The sequence below is a fragment of the Gracilinanus agilis genome, chromosome 6 (genome assembly GCF_016433145.1).
Source record: "Gracilinanus agilis isolate LMUSP501 chromosome 6, AgileGrace, whole genome shotgun sequence".
Taxonomy (NCBI): domain Eukaryota; kingdom Metazoa; phylum Chordata; class Mammalia; order Didelphimorphia; family Didelphidae; genus Gracilinanus; species Gracilinanus agilis.
In genome coordinates this window covers 111,472,863-111,489,102 of record NC_058135.1, presented here as the reverse complement: position 1 = coordinate 111,489,102, position 16,240 = coordinate 111,472,863, and the positions used below count along the sequence as shown (strand labels likewise).

At 37.8% G+C, this 16,240-nt stretch overlaps 1 protein-coding gene across 1 annotated transcript in view; it reads right to left on the bottom strand.

Moving 5' to 3' along the window:
- Nucleotides 1–16,240, bottom strand: part of C6H4orf45 (chromosome 6 C4orf45 homolog) — a 171,777-nt gene that overhangs the window by 101,647 nt on the left and 53,890 nt on the right. Inside the window, exon 2 of the mRNA XM_044681688.1 lies at nucleotides 14,597–14,829. Coding sequence (XP_044537623.1) covers nucleotides 14,597–14,829 — 233 coding nt within the window. The remainder of the gene's footprint in view (nucleotides 1–14,596; nucleotides 14,830–16,240) is intronic.

Sequence of the window (16,240 nt, the reverse complement as noted above, 5' to 3'; positions counted from 1 at the left end):
CATCTTTGCATTTCAAGGGGGAAAAGGGAACTCTTGGTGAATGGCCTCAATTTTTTTCATTGCAGTATGAAGCAAGATCTCTCAGCCAAGTATTTGGGGGTGGTGGGGTGCAGTAGAGCCAATGGAGATTTGAGGAAGATGAAACAATTTGGAAGAGTTGCTATGTCAAGTTGGATAGGAATTCATAGAGATATTAAAAGATCACTTTGAAACAAGGAGGTTCAAGTAAGATTATATAATATACATTTGTTATAGACCCAGTCAGCAAGGTTCTGAGATTTTTCTCTGGCTTCATTTAGTGGCACATGTGTAAGACAGAAGCCAATGGATGATGGGAGTGATCCAAGACTGAAGGTTAGCAGGATTTTAGTGGGCTACATGCTTAATCCAAATCAATGTAAAAAGGTAACTCCTGAAGTCAGGACAATCTAAGACTAAGTTAAGAGAGTTGTAATATCCAGAATGCAGGAGGTTGTATTTCTGTTTTTTTCCACCCTGGTCTAACCATCCTGAGCTTCTCATGTTCAGTTCTAGATAGGAAGCTGAGTTTAAAATCTGGCCACAGACAGGTCATTTAACCACAATTATCCAGTCCTTGCTTTTCTTTATCTTAGAATTGGTACCAAGACAGAAAGCAAGGATTTTTTTTTAAAGTTCCTCTTTGTAACCTCTTTGAGGCAAGGACTAGTAATTTTGTCATCTTTGTATCCCTATAATAATGTTACATATATTGCAGGTACTTTGAGCAAGCAGTTGATTTGATACTCCACTGTTGAAGATTGGCAGCTCATTTGTGAAAGAGCCTTAGAGAATTAAGATGGGGTGAGGAGGTAAGGAAGAGAGATTAGGTGACTTGACCATGTTCATCTGATTAGTATGTGTCAGGGGTAGGACTTGAACCCTAGCCTTCCTGACTCTGAAGGCAGCTCTGCATCTAATATGCCAGGCTGTATCTTCTATTTTTTTTTAAACCCTTACCTTCCATTTTGGAATCAATACTGTGTTTGGATTCCAAGGCAGAATAACAGTAAGGGCTAGGCAATAAGGGTTAAGTGACTTGCCCAGGGTCACGTAGCTATCTGAGATCAAATTTGAACCCAAAATCTCCTATCTCTAGGCCTGGCTCTCAATCCAATGAGTCACCAAACTGCCCGCTAGGCTGTATCTTAATAAGTTATTATTTTAATTGAATTTATTGTGAAGGAGAAGAAACATTGAGATCTTTATGAAGCAAAGAGATACTCACTGGAATGAAATCCCATCAGTGACTCTCCTTGAAAGGTTCCAGTATTATTAATATCATTATTATTTTCAGTTGGAAGATCAAGAAAGGCTTCCTTCCCTGGAACAGGTAAATATCCCAGGGTCTGGGAGCCTCTCCTCTTTGATTTCTCCATTTTCTGATCATATTGTCTTCAAATGCAAAAAAAACAACATGGTACCTCATTGTCTGCAGAGCAGGTTGTCAGAGCTGTTTTTCCAGCCCTAGTGATGAATTTGTGCTCATCTGTCTCCCTCCTGCCCTCCCTTTGATCAGAGACAAGTCTTTGCCAGATACCTGACTTTGGTGAACAGTTTGGTCTCTGGGCTTAGAACAGACTGTGTGACCCATTAAGAGAATTTGGCCTCAAGCATGGTGTTACCCATTGACTAAAGGTATTTCTTAAAAATTGTGTAGAAACAGAACTTTATTGAGTGCCTCCTCTCCCCATGGTCCTGCTTTAGGATTTCAGACATATATTATCCTTATTTTCTATAAGTTGGCTATTAACATTTGAGCCCTAAGGGGCTCTCAAGTAGCTAATGATCCAAAAACCAGCTCTGAAAAGCACTAAGGGAGTTCCCACACTTAAAGAAATACAGGGCAAAGTGCAAAGTGCTATTATAAACTGATTAATGGCACCAAGAGTTCTCTGATCCATAATATTGGATGTCAGATACTGGATTGTTGTTTTTTAAAAAGGGGATCTTACTTTCTTGTGAGTTTAAATGTAACAAAATAATAACATGAAAAGGCTTCCATGGTGAAGCTGTTTGCAAATATCAAATTCTCTTTTTATAATTAATAATGCCATAATTCTCAGAGGATTATGGGATACCTTAAAGATATGTCCTTAAAAACCAATGTAGGCTGTAATGTAGGGGACAAAGCAGAGGCACAGAGAAGTTAGTCTTTCCCAATTTCTCTAGCCCGTTTTTCTCTTTTCTGAGTTCCTACAACCCTTATTTTCTGCATTGAGCATTTTAGCACTTGCCTAGGTGGCACAGCAGGATAATGTGCTCAGCCTAGTCAGGAAGACTCATTTTCTTGAGTTTAAATCTGGCCTCAGACACTTTCTAGTTGTGTGGCATTGGGCAAGTCACTGAACCATCTGCCTCAGTTTCCTTATCTGTAAAGTGAGCTGGAAAAGAAAGTAACCACTCCAGTATCTCTGCCACTGAAAATTCTTACAGGAATGTCTATTCGACTCATCTTCCCAGTGAGAGCACAAACTGTTTGAGTAGAAATTTGGCTTATTCATATATAATATCTCTCTATAGTTATATAATACCTTTATTATATATAAATTTAATATGTATATGTTATATATACATATCTATATTTTCCCTCACAGCACCTAATCCAGTACTGAAGACTAATAGTCACCTAATGGCCTTATTCAAAAAACTCTGGGAGGAATCTTTTTGTAGCAATGCCAGCAGTTCGACTATTAGTGCATTTTTTCCTTTGTGTTAAGCTTCACCATTAGGCTAGAAAGTAGATTCTCAGAGCAGTTGCAATGCACAGTAGATAGAGCCCTAGGCCTGGAGTCAGAAGGACCTGGGTTCAAACCTGACCTTAGACACTTCCTAGCTGTGGAACCCTGGGTGAGGCATGAGAACCCATCTGCCTAACCCTAGTCCTTCTGTCTTAGAGTTGTTACTAAGACAGAAAATAAGGGTGTTTTTTTTAGAGCAAGACAGAGAGAAAAGGAAGTAGATCCTTCTCAGGAATGGGCCATATCAAATCACTAGCCTCATTTGGTTTACTCTAGTTTTCTGAGACAGATTTTCTTCTCATCTTAGAGCAGTGAATACCAGTGTCATACATTTGGAGTTGGGAAGTACCTTTGATATGGTTTAGTTCAAATTCTTCCTATAATACATAGGGAAATAGAGGCAAGTGAGTTAAATTATTTTCTTCAAGGTCATATAAGTCAGAGGTAGCATCGCTAGGAGTTGGACTCGGGTCCAAATCTGACTCTTTCTCCTAGATGCTTGTTGGCTGGATTGGGAAAAAAAAAAATGATGAAAGGAGGGAGACCAGAGATGCCAAAGGCAAACTTTGCCTGCTTCACAATTTTGCCCAAAGCTGGCTCTAGCTGACCACATAATAGGTGTTCCATAAATACATACAGAATCAAATTGAACTTGCCCAAGGTTATACAGTGACTCATGCTCAGGCATGGGAAGAGAAATAGAGAAATCACCAGGTTCCCAGTCACATTTGGTATTTACTGGATCCTGATATGCCTAATGACCTCTGAGGTCTAATAAAGTGTTAAAAATAGGGGAGAAATATTCTTCTAATTTTATAATGCATTGATAAGGTCCCCAAAGATCTCAGGGAACTAGGATGGTTGCCAAAATCAGGAAACAGATGCTCCTGGCACCTAGTCTTTTCTATGCCAGAAAAAATAGCTAACACATTGTTTTCTGACAGTTCTGTGACTTTATTTTTTAAGAACTTGCCCTTGATATTAAACTGTAACTACTCTACTCTAGGCCCAGTTCTGAATCATGTTTTTTAACCTTTCTTAGCTTTGTAGTTCCCTATCTCATAATACACTATTAATTGGCACCAAGCAGGTACCATCTAGTACCTTGAAGCTCTTGGTTTTAGAGATTGTTTTGCATTGCCTCATAGGTTCTTTCTGCCTTTCAGCACCATAATTCTGTTGGCCAGAAGCCTCAGTGTTAGTAGACCTCTGTCTGAAGACCAGGGCTCTTGAGCTCTTATATGGAGACTAAAATGGAAGCTGTTCAAACAGAGTGGTTCTAGACTCTACATTTATCCAAATATATGCCCTCTCCTGCTACTGGAGATAAAGAGATTTTCTTCTGAACAGAGAGGGCTGACTTTTCTGTATAGATGCGGGGAGTATTCATATATCTGGCTAAATATCTTTAGAGTTTATAGTTTATCTTTTTATTTTGTTTTAACTCAATATTTTTGCTTTGGAATTTATGGGTCATATAACCTGTTCTAGAAATCAGACATATATGGACTTCAAAACAAATGTTTCTAAAAGGGCTCAAGTTGTGAGTTTAAATAGATGATCTAGACATTATTCTGAACCTGAATGTAGCTAAGAGGAGCATTATATTTAGTTTTCAGATATAGGTGTCCCATTTGAGCCACTGTCAAGTCAACAAACATTTCCCAAATATCCGTTAGATGTCCCGGGCTCTCTTCTCTTCTTATTCTTTTCCCCATCACAGATTATTCCATCAACTCCCAGGGCTTAATTACCATCTCTATGTTGATAACTCTCGAATCTACTTTCACTGCCCCAATATCTCTGCCGACTTCTTTATATATATAAAGTTACATGTAGAAATAATTTTTGACAATTGCTCTCTGACATTTTTAGGATGCAGGTTTTCTCTCGTCCTCCTTTTCACCCTCCTCCCTGAGATGGTAAATAGCCCAGTATAGGTTATACCAGGTCTCTGCTGGTTTCTAAAATCTCATCTCTAGCTGCCTTTTAAACATCTTGAATTATATGTCCTGTAGACATCTCAAATCCACTATGTCCAAAACAGAACTCTTTTTTTTCCCCCCTAAATCCCCTCCACCTCCCACCTTCCCTTATTGCTATAAATAGAGGGCAATGCCATTCTTTCAGTCTCTCAGACTTGCAACCTAGGAGTCAGCCTGGACTCTTTCTCACCCCCATACCAAGTTGTTGCCAAGGCTTTCCTATCTCACCTTTGCAACATCTCTTTAAGACCCCTTCTCTCCTTGGACATTCCCAACACTCTAGTGCCCTCATCACCTCATGTCTGGACAGTTAAAATAGCTTGCTTTGGGATCTACCTACCTCCAGTCTCTTCCCATACCAATCTATCTTCCAGTTGACCACTAAAGTGATTTTCCTAAAGTTCAAGTTTGACCATGTTATTCCCCTACTCAATAAACTCCAGTGGTTCCCTATTGCCTCCAGGAACAAATACAAAATGCTCTGTTAGGCATTCAAAGCTCTTCACAACCTAGCCCCTCTTTCTTTTCCAGTCTTCTTATACCTTAACTCCCCAACATGTACTCTTTGAACAGTTGCACTGGCCTCCTGGTTGTCCCAAGAACAAGACTGTTCCAAACATTTTCTCTGACTGCCTCCCATGCCAAAAACGCTTATCTTCCTCTGCTTTGCCTATTGACCAATTTCCTTTAAAAGTCCCAAGAAATCCCACCTCCTACAGGAAAGTTTTCCAAATGCCCCTTAATTCCAGTGCCTTCTCTCTGTTAATTATTTACCATTCCTTCTGTATATAGTTCATTCTGTATATATTTGTCTGCATGCATCCACCCCATTACATTATAAAGCTCCTTGAGGACAGGGACTATGTTTTGTCTCTTTTTGTAACCCCAGGGCTTAGCACTGTGCCTGGTGATGTTTAATAGATGTTTATTAATTGATTAATTGATGTCAGGCACTGATATCCTGAACCAGATTAAAATGTAATTGGGAAATATATAACACAATAAATAAAACTATAAAACAATATACATAATGTTAATTTGTGGTTTTCTGATTCAATATTATATAGCCTATAGGGCTCCTTTTTTATTTGAGTGTGATACCATTGGTATAAAGCAATTTGATTGATGTATTCAACGGACCTCCCACAAGATTTTAGGTTTTACGGTACCACAAAAGGCTTCTGTGCTTTTCTGCATCAGCAGGTATTTCTTAGTCTCCAGTGAATTCCCTAGGTCATGTTTTCTCTTCTTCCTGGGGCCCTACAGAGCTGATTATCCCTTGTATTGATTGCTTCCACCATTTATACCTAGAATCCTTCCCCAACCAGAAATACTGGATTCCATTTTCCCCTCTACTGTGACATAAGCAATGACTCTCTTTTTAGGAGAGTTCTTTCGGAGGAAGCCAAAATGAAGAAAAAGATGGTAGTATCAGAGATATTGAAAGCAGTCTCTGAATTTGAATGTAGAAGAAAAAAAGAGTCAGATATGGCATGCCCCTTACCTCCTATCCCTGTTAAAATAAACTCACAACCATCTTAAAGGTTTTTCCAGTTAAAGTACAGGTTTTACATAATAAACAAAGGCTGGAAATTTCAAACCAATTTAAACACTTTTAGGCACCCTAATTCATTCAGCATGCATTTTTTTAGAGCCAGGAACTGTGCTAGATTCTGGTAGGTCCAAAGAAAAGCATAAAACAATCCCTGGCTTCATTGAGCTTGGATGTTATGGGGGTGGGGACTGGGGGAAGGAGAAATATGTGCATATAAAACTAAATACAAAATCTATGAAAATAGATACATAGCAATTTAAGGAGGGGAAGGCATTTGTAATGAGGAGGGGAAAGTCTTGCTGAAGGAAGTGATACTTGGGCTAAATTTTGAAGGAAGTGTGAGGGATTCTAATAACAGAAGTGAGGAGGGAGTTATTCCAAGTGTAGGGAAAACTTCTGCAAAGACAAAAATGAGAGGCAGAATGTAGTACATGGGGAACAGCAAGATGGCCAGCTTGGCGAGAACATAGAGGACAAAAAGAAAACAGAATTCAGTAAGCCTGGAAAGAAAAGCTTAATCCACAGTAAAGTTTGGTTTTAATCTTAAAGACCACAGGGAGCCCCTAGAGTTTTTTGAGCCCTTACGAGTCTCAGACAAAAGATCTGGTATCTACTTGAGAAATATCAGTTTGGCAGCTGTATAAGAGATGGATTAGGGCAGGAAAGTCTAGTCTCTCGAGACCATTTCAGAGTCTGTTACATTTGTCCAGATGAGAAGTGATAAGGGCTTGAGCTAGAACGGGGAGAGAGCATGTAAGAGCAGAGACGGGATTCATGGAAATAGTTCATCTCTAGTCATAAGAGACAACAATTCTTTTTTTATTTAAAGTTTTATTGCTATGTTGGTTTTGTGGCTTATTTTTTAAATTTATTTTGTTTAATGAACATTTTTATTTTCAGTTCCAAATTTTCTCCCTTTGCACAGTCTCTAACCCATTGAGAAAGCTGGAAATACAAAACTCATTATACATATGAAGTCATGTGAAACATATTTCCACATTAGCCATGTTGCAAAAAACAAACAAAAAAGCAAGAAAAATAAAGAAAATGAAGAAATGCTGCTATTTGCGTTCAGAGTTCCTCAGTTCTCTCTCTGAAGGTAGATAGCATTTTTTTTTCCATCATGAGTCCTTTGGAATTGCTGTGCATCATTGTCCTAATCAGCATAGGGAAGTCTTTCACAGTTGTAACAATAACACAGTTATTGTTACAATTTTATTGCTATTGTATACAATGTTTTCTTGGCTCTGCTCACTTTGCATCAATTCATGAAAGTCTTCCTAAGTTTCTTTTGAAAATTTCTCTGTTCATTATTCCTTATAGCCTAATAGAATTTTATCACAATCATATGCCACAACTCATTTAGCCATTTCCCAGCTGTTGGGCATCCCCTTAGTTTCTAATTTTTTTACCATCACAAAAAGATCTGCTATAAATATTTTTGTACATCTGAGTTTTTTTTCCTGTTTCTTTGATCTCTGAGGTATAGACCTAATAGTATTACTGTGTCGAAGGATATAAATGATTTTATAGCCCTTTGGACATAGTTCCAAAATGTTCTCCAGAATGGTTGGACCAGTTTACAATTCCAATAGTATACCTATTTTTCCACATCCTCTTCAGCATGGGACATTTTCCTTTTCTATCATATTAGCCAGTTGAATAGATGAGGTAGTACTTCAGAATTGCTTTAATTTACATTTCCCTAATTGCTAGTGGCTTAGAGTATTAAAAAAAAATTCTTACTTTCTGTCTTAGAATCAATATTGTGTCTCTGTTTCAAGGCAGAAGAGGGGTAAGAGCTAGACAAAGGTGGGTAAGTGACTTGCCCAGAGTCATAGCTAGGAAGTATCTGAGGCTAGATTTGTACACAGGACCATCCTATATCTAGGTCTGGCTTTAATCCACCAAACATTTAGCTGCCCCCAGAGTATTTTTCATATGACTATTGATAACTTTGATTTTTGGTTTACGAAATCAGCCTGCTCATTTCTTTTAACCATTTATCAATTGGAGGCTAGCTCTTGCTTTTATAAATTTGAATTCATTTTCTACATATCAAAGAAACCTACTATAAATTTCCCCCACTTTCCTGCTTTCCTTCTAATTTTGGCTACATTGAGTTCGGTTTGCACAACCCTTTTTAAATTTAATGTAATTGAAATGATCCATTTTACCTCCTGTGATCCTCTCTATCTCGTTTGCTCATGATGTCTTCCATTATTCATAGAATTGAAAAGTGATTTTTACCATGTTCCCCAGATTTGCTGATATGACCTTGTATGTCTAAATTATGTACCTATTTTGATCTTCTCTTGGTATACAGTGTGAAATGTTGGTCTATACATAGTTTCTACCAGATTGCTTTCCAGTCTTCCCTGCCTTTTTTGTTGAATAGTGAGTTCTGGCCCCAATACCTTAAATATTGATATTTTTTAAAAAATCATGGTCAAATTCCCCAAAGCCTCCCTTGTTATAAAAGAAAAAGTTAAATAAGACAAGTAGAAGAGTAGACAATACAGTTACATCCTCTACCTTTCCACTAAGAGGAGGGAAGTGTGTACCACTTGTTCTCTGAGTTTAAGGTTGGTCATTGCAATTGTTTTAGGTTTGCTTGTCTTTGGTGTTGTTATGATTAAAAACTCCAAGATTTAATTGTATTTTTACTATATCCAAGATTTAATTTTTTATTTTGTTTGAGAAAAATTCTCAGGGAAAGAAACTTGCTGATTCCTTAATCCAGAGAATGAACTGTTTGCAGAGATGCCTGAAGAATCTACATTTAATCAAGAGATCCAGAATGAACTTTGGGGTACAACTGATTGAACTGATGGGGTTTGAACAGCTACTTTGAATGTACATGTTATGCCAATAGGGGACTGCCCCCAATTGGTTTCTTGTCAATGCACTTAGCAAACATTGGTTTTGTCTTCTCTCTCTTCCATTCCCCTCTTATCTCTAACTATTGTAGTTAGAAGACCTTTGTGGGTATAAGATGTTTGGGTATAAGATGTTTGGGTAAAATGATCACTTGGGGTGACTAGGCACCCAAAATGATCATCAGGGGGGATTGTGTAAATAGAATTAGCTCTAGCCATTCATAGTTAAACTCTTACTTACCCTAGGCATAGAAATCATGTCACCCTCACCTTCCTTAGTGGGGAGGGGAGACGAGTTACCCACACGTGACAATAAGTAACAAGTCAAGAACAAGGGACTGCCATTTGGGCAGTCCAAATCAGTGTAGAGACTGCCATTTGTCCACTTGAATTAGAGGTAGACCCCCAGGAAGTGACGAGAGACACTTTCTCTTTAAGTATGTTAGTTACTTCCTGTTGAGGGAGTTCCCGCTTTGAACTTGGCACTGAAGGATCTCTGCTGAGACCTCAGGCAGCTTCTACTCAGAATGGTCACGTGGGTAAGTTAGGCTGACTTCCTTAGGCCTACCTTGGTGTTTCCAAACTCTACCTTTAAGTAGGCTCTAGCCTAACCGGTTGCTAGACCTTGAGGCTTGCAGGTTCATTTATTTAGCCTTTTAACCTTCTCTCTCTCCGTCCAGGCCTCTACAGGCCTGGACTAGCCTCTCCCTTTTTTTCTTTATTCCTATACCTTTACCTTCCTGATTGTAAAATAAAGTGCCTTAACCCGATGGTAACTTAGGTCTGATTTAATTACGGAATCAACCTGAATTGTTGCTTCCTGGCGGCCACACATTAAATACATATCTATAAAATACCTAAATTTCCTTCTTACAGTGTTTTCTTTTTCCATTTATGATAGCCAACATTTATCTAGTATTCACTATGTGGCAAGCACTGTGCTAAGCATTTCCCAAATATTATCTCATTTGATCCTCGCAACAACCATAGGGAAATAGGTGCAGTTTTATACCTGTTTTATAGATGAGGAAATGGAGGCAAATAGAGCAAATGACTTGTCCAGGATCTCATAAGTGGTTAGTATCTGAGACAAGATTTTAATTTGGATCTTCCTGATTCGAGGCCAATCAATCCACTAGACCATCTATTTGCCTATCATTGGCAATATTATCTGGTTCTGTTTGATTCTGCTCACATGAGTTCGTATAAGTCTTTCTCTGTACCTCTGAATATCTCATTTTAATAATTTCTTTTTGAATAATAATATTCCATTTCATTCATACAGTAGAGTTTTTTTCTTCCAGCTATTCACCAACCAGTGACTACTTTTGTTTTATTTTTTCCTCCTACCACAAAAAGTGCTGTTATGAATATTTTTGTATATATGTAATCTGTTTTGCTATCACCAGTCTCCTAGAGGCTCATGATCAGCAGTGTGATTACTGTATCAAAGGGTATAAATGGTTTGGAGCATTTTCTTTTCCCTTTTGGTTTCTAAAAATAATGATGCATAGTAATGGCTACATATATAGCAAAATATGAAGCACTATAAAAATCATTGGAAGTTAAATGGTACCATGGATAGAGTCCTGGGACCAGAGTCAAAATTGGCCCCAGACATTTACTAGCTATTTGACCCTGGATAAGTCACTTAACCCTGATTGCCTCCATTTCCTTATCTGTAAAAAAGCTAGAGAAGGAAAAGGCAAACCACTCTAGTATCTTTGCCAACAAAACCTCAAATTGGGTCACAAAGAGTCAGACATGGCTAAAATGACTGAACAAAAAAAAATAAAAGTGCTTATCCCTATGACTCGTCAGTTTTCTTAAGAGGAAAATTCTTAATCTTTCTTAATCTCAATAGAGTGGTGTAGCGAGTTCTGGCCTTGGAATCAGGAAAGAAGCCATTATGAATGATACTCTCTGAGTTAGGTGACACTTAGCTTTTCTAATCCTTAGAATATCTGTAAAATAGAAATAATAATTCCTGCAGTATCTACCTTAAGAAATAGATGAAGTAATATTTATAGTACTTTGTAAATCTTAAAATCCAACAGAAAAATCAATGATTATTATGAATTTTCTGTTCAAATCTTGCAATTGAGACTTTTTGCTTTCCATAACACTCCATTAGCAGAATTCTGTTTTCCAAGTTATTATTTATTCCATAAAGTCTTCTCAAGAGAGAGAAAAACAACAGCTCTCAGAAGCTGGTAGGAGTGTGTCTGTCTATCACATGCCATAGTGACAAGAAAAATGGGAGCTTATGTCTAGGACATCCATATATTATTTTCTGTTCAATATACATCATTCTTCATAGAATGTCTTGGGGGGGGGGGGTGGGAAAGATCAAGAAAGGTATACCTGTGGGGCCATACTCTCTCAGAGAATGGACTATTCAGAGATCGAAGTATCAAAAGTAAAAAATTTCCTTCAAGCAGGCTCAGATCCAAAAAAGGGTTTTGTAAGAAAAATAAATGGATTTCCCTACGATTTACTTGAAAAATCCCATCTGTCCAAGCTTTGTAGTGAAGTTTGAGAGGTTCATGTTATGTAGAGGTTAGAGAGATTTATGTACATATATCTCTCTCACATATATATGTTGTGTGTGTATTTAATTGAGGGCAGTTGCTAGCCCTTAATGTTTTTTTTCTTTCTACACAGATGTTTGACATGTGGCCTGCCCATTCCCCACACTTCCCACGGTGCCACAAAATGTATCTCTTTATAAAATACTTAGGGACGAAAGGTGCTAATGTAATTATTTTTATATTAAACTGCAAGCTGTTAGGATACTATAAAATGTTAGAAGTGAGAACCAAATACAAACCCAGCTGGGAAGAAACAACAATAACCCAACATCTTTGCTAATTATAGAAAAGCCATTTTCAATTTTGTTTTTATAGCTTTGTAGAAAGGGGAAGTCTGAATTTTTTTAACTTTCTGCATTGGCAGCAACATCTGGAGATTTAGCATGTGAAATCAGAATGCATTTGAAGATTTTCAAGCAATTAAGGGAGAACTTTAGTCTGCAGTGGGTAATTTTTTTCTTTAAATTTAAATGAATGCAAAAGTTACTGAAAAATAGAGATAGAGACAGGCACTGTGATTTCTTTGGTACAGGAAATTCACAGAGGAGTAAGTATCTTCTTGCAATATAAAAATTGAATGAGGGGGCAGCTGGGTAGCTCAGTGGATTGAGAGCCAGGCCTAGAGACGGGAGGTCCTAGGTTCAAATCCGGCCTCAGACACTTCCCAGCTTTGTGACCCTGGGCAAGTCACTTGACCCCCATTGCCCACCCTTACCAATCTTCCACCTATGAGACAATACACCGAAGTACAAGGGTTTAAAAAAAATTGAATGATTTCTCTAAGATAATCCAACTAGGATAAGTCAAGGGCCTGACTTGAAATCAGAACTTCTTAGCTCATGTCTAGATCTCTATTCAATGTACCATTCTTTCTGAGAAATATTACATGAATTTGATGTGAGAAATTGGTTGGAAATTTGTGACTCCACAGACTTACTTAACTCCAAAATGAAAGTCATTTTTAAAACTGATATTTGAAAGAAAATGGAGGAAATGGGCTGCTGGATGGATAGGGAAAGTGGATTCATCTGAATGGCCAATGGATGCAAGGAAGTGGGGCTGGAATAAAAGAAGAAAAAGGCAAACTGATGATGCTTCTGTCTGTCTTTTCTTTTGGCTCCATTTTTCAGTAGTAGCCAAGATTGGATTCATTATGTCTGGGGTACTTAGCAGGTGATTTCCTCCAGATTTCAACTGGAGAAAGAATAATTTCATTTTAGGACAGGAGGCTATGCTATATTTGGCATCAGAAGAAGTTTAGATGAATGGAAGCAACTAGGAGGTTGAATGTTAAATTTCCAATGTCCAATTTCCAAATAGAGCCATGGCTTATTTGAAGTGAATGTTTAAAGTCCTACCCTTTGGATTCAAAACTCGCTTGTTATGTCATCTGGTAAAAAGGGATTCTTTGTGTCAGAGGACCCTATGTGTGCAGTGTAAATGTTTACAAGGAGAAGCTCCTAAGAACTTTCTCAGCACATAGGCTGAATTAAATGAGACGCAATGGAAAAGGATCCAGAAATGCACCGTGAAGGGTAGCTAGGTGGTACAATGGATAGAGGACCAGGCATGGTGTCAGGAAATCTTAAATTCAAGTTCAGTCTCAGACATTTAGTAGCTTCATGGCCCTGAGCAAATTACTAAACTGTTTACCTCGGTTTCCACATCTGTAAAATGAGCTAGAAAAGGAAATGGCAAGCTACTGCTGTGTCTTTGCCCAAAAAAAAAAAAAAAAAAGGGATTGTGAAGCGTTGGAAATGATTGAAAATAATTGGACAACAGCAAAATGCACCATGAGGAAAGAGTACGTACCAGGTGTGTCAAAACCCACCATTATACTAGAACATTATCACCCCTTAAAATCTAGTGGTGGCAGTCTAAAACCTGTGTTGAAGAGCCTGGAGAATAACAGCCCTCCTTCCTTACCCAGATCACTAGTTCTTGCTTCCAGGATGTCTAGAAACCATTATTCAAAGGAACAGATTCTGTGGCAATGAACCTGTCATCCCTGCTACAATTACCATCAACTGCTATCAAAAATCAGATAAACTCTAGAGCTCTGGAAATGACCCTAATACACTGGCTCTGTAGCTCAGCACCACCATCACCATCCCCGATCACCACTGAGGGGAGCAACCTGTATGGAGATGCATCCATAGTAGCCATGAAGACTGAAAATTAAGAAAAGAAAATTCTTGTTCTTGGCTTTTACAGTGGTTCAATCTCAGCAAGAAATGGGGTCTTATAAATGGAAATGACAAAGAAAATACATTACCATCTGCCTTGCCATTGAACTCTAAGGACGTCTGGGCCTTTCTATCTGACTTGCAGTTTAAAACCTCCTCTATGTGTAGTCTTTTCCATTTGAATGCAAACTCCTTTGAGAGCAACTTTTCCATTTGGCTCTATAGCCTTAAGCACAGTACTTGGCATATAGTTAACACTTAATAAATGCTTTTTCACTCATTTGTTTCATTTCACAGGTACGGGTTTGGTTTATCTACTTTGTAGATTACTTGGCATTGCCCAGCTCAGGTTCTACAGCCATCATGTACCACTGAGCATGGGTGTTAGAAAGAAATTATGCAAAGTCTCCTGTTGATAAGTTTTAAAATGACACAGATTGTAATTCTTCAATAAAATGTCAAGGGAGTCTTTCAATCTCAGCATTGGAAGGGATTTAGGAGCCCATCTAATGCAGCTATACCTTACCAAGAATTCCTTTTACAAAGGATTACTAATGATATCTCATGTAAGTATGATGACATTTCCTAGAGAATGATACACACTTTTTTATAAAAGTCAGAATAGTAGGTGAATGACATACCTTTATGTTCCAACCTGTCTGAAGTCTTGAATCATTGGTATAACTCAATGCTGGTATGCCCCAACCAATTTCACCAACATAGAAGTGTTTCTCTCTTGCTATAAAATTCTTGTTTGGGGCAGGTCTCCATAAGTAATCGAGGTCAGTGGTTGCTTCTAATACTGGACGCTTTTCCCCAACATATTTAGTGTGCAAAGGCATTTTTGGTTTATAATCTTTTTTAGCATCAGGACCTGAGGAGAGGGAGAGAGGGGAGAGAGAGCTCTTCAAATGCTGGTTACCAAATTTGGCAATATTTCATATTGGTCAAGATGTTTCTGTTATCCTGATTAGTGATATTAGTACCTAGAGATTGACTAATTCTACCTGAACTGTAATTAAAACCTTTCAGTATTCATACATTTTAATTTACTTGCTCAAAAAAACCCAAATTGGGTCCTTACCTATCTCAGTTGTTGATGATGCAATGCTTCATGCATCAAGTTGTAAAGAATTAGTTCTAGAGATCAAAAATAAGAAATGAAATAGAACTTACCAAAAAAAAAGACAAAAATAAACATTTAAAAATATATTGGGGGGGGGCAGCTGGGTAGCTCAGTGGAATGAGAGTCAGACCTAGAGACAGGAGGTCCTAGGTTCAAACCCGGCCTCAGCCACTTCCCAGCTGTGTGACCCTGGGCAAGTCACTTGACTCCCATTGCCCACCCTTACCAATCTTCCACCTATGAGACAATACACCGAAGTACAAGAGTTTAAAATATATATATATATATTAGGATCATATAGATAAAATATGTTGCATATTTATTATTTTAAAATATTTTATTTATTTTTGGAATCTTTTCTTTACATTTTGAGTTCCAATTTACACAATAACAGGAATATTGGACAATGATTATCTGGGAAAACTTGGCTACCCTCAGCAATGCTCTGATCTGGGATAATCCTGAAAGACTTATAATGGAGAATGTTACCCTCCTCCAGAAAAAGAACTGGATATGTATGGTTTGATTTTAGGGTTTTGGTTATGTATGAGTATCCTCTTACAACAATTACCAATATGAAATTGTGTTTTGAATGACAATAAAAAAATGAAAAAATAAATTTGGAGTTTTAGATTCTATCCTTCCATTCTACCCCTCTCCTCCCTTTATCAGTCCAAGACAAATATGATATCAATTATACATGTGAAATCAAACAAAATGTATTTCCATATTAACCACATTGCCAAAAAAACCCTGAGAAAGTTATATTTCAATTTGCACTCAGAGTTCACCCATTCTCTCCCTGGATATACCATTTTCCCCCTTGAATCCTCTGGAATTGTCTTGTATCAAAGACTGGAGTAGCCAAGTCTTTCACAGTTGATCATCATTACAATATTGCAATTTTGTGCACAATTGTCTCAATTCTGTTCACTTTACTTTGTATCAGTTCACATAAGTCTTCTCATGTTTTTTTCTGAAATCAACCTCTCATCATTTCTCAGAGCACAATAGTATTCCATCATGATTATATGCCATAACTTATTTGACCATTACCCAATTGATGGGCGTCCCCTCAGTGTCTAATTCTTTGACATCACAAAAAGAGCTTCTGTAAAGATTTTTTATGTATGGGTCCTTTTCCTTTTCCTTTGTTCTC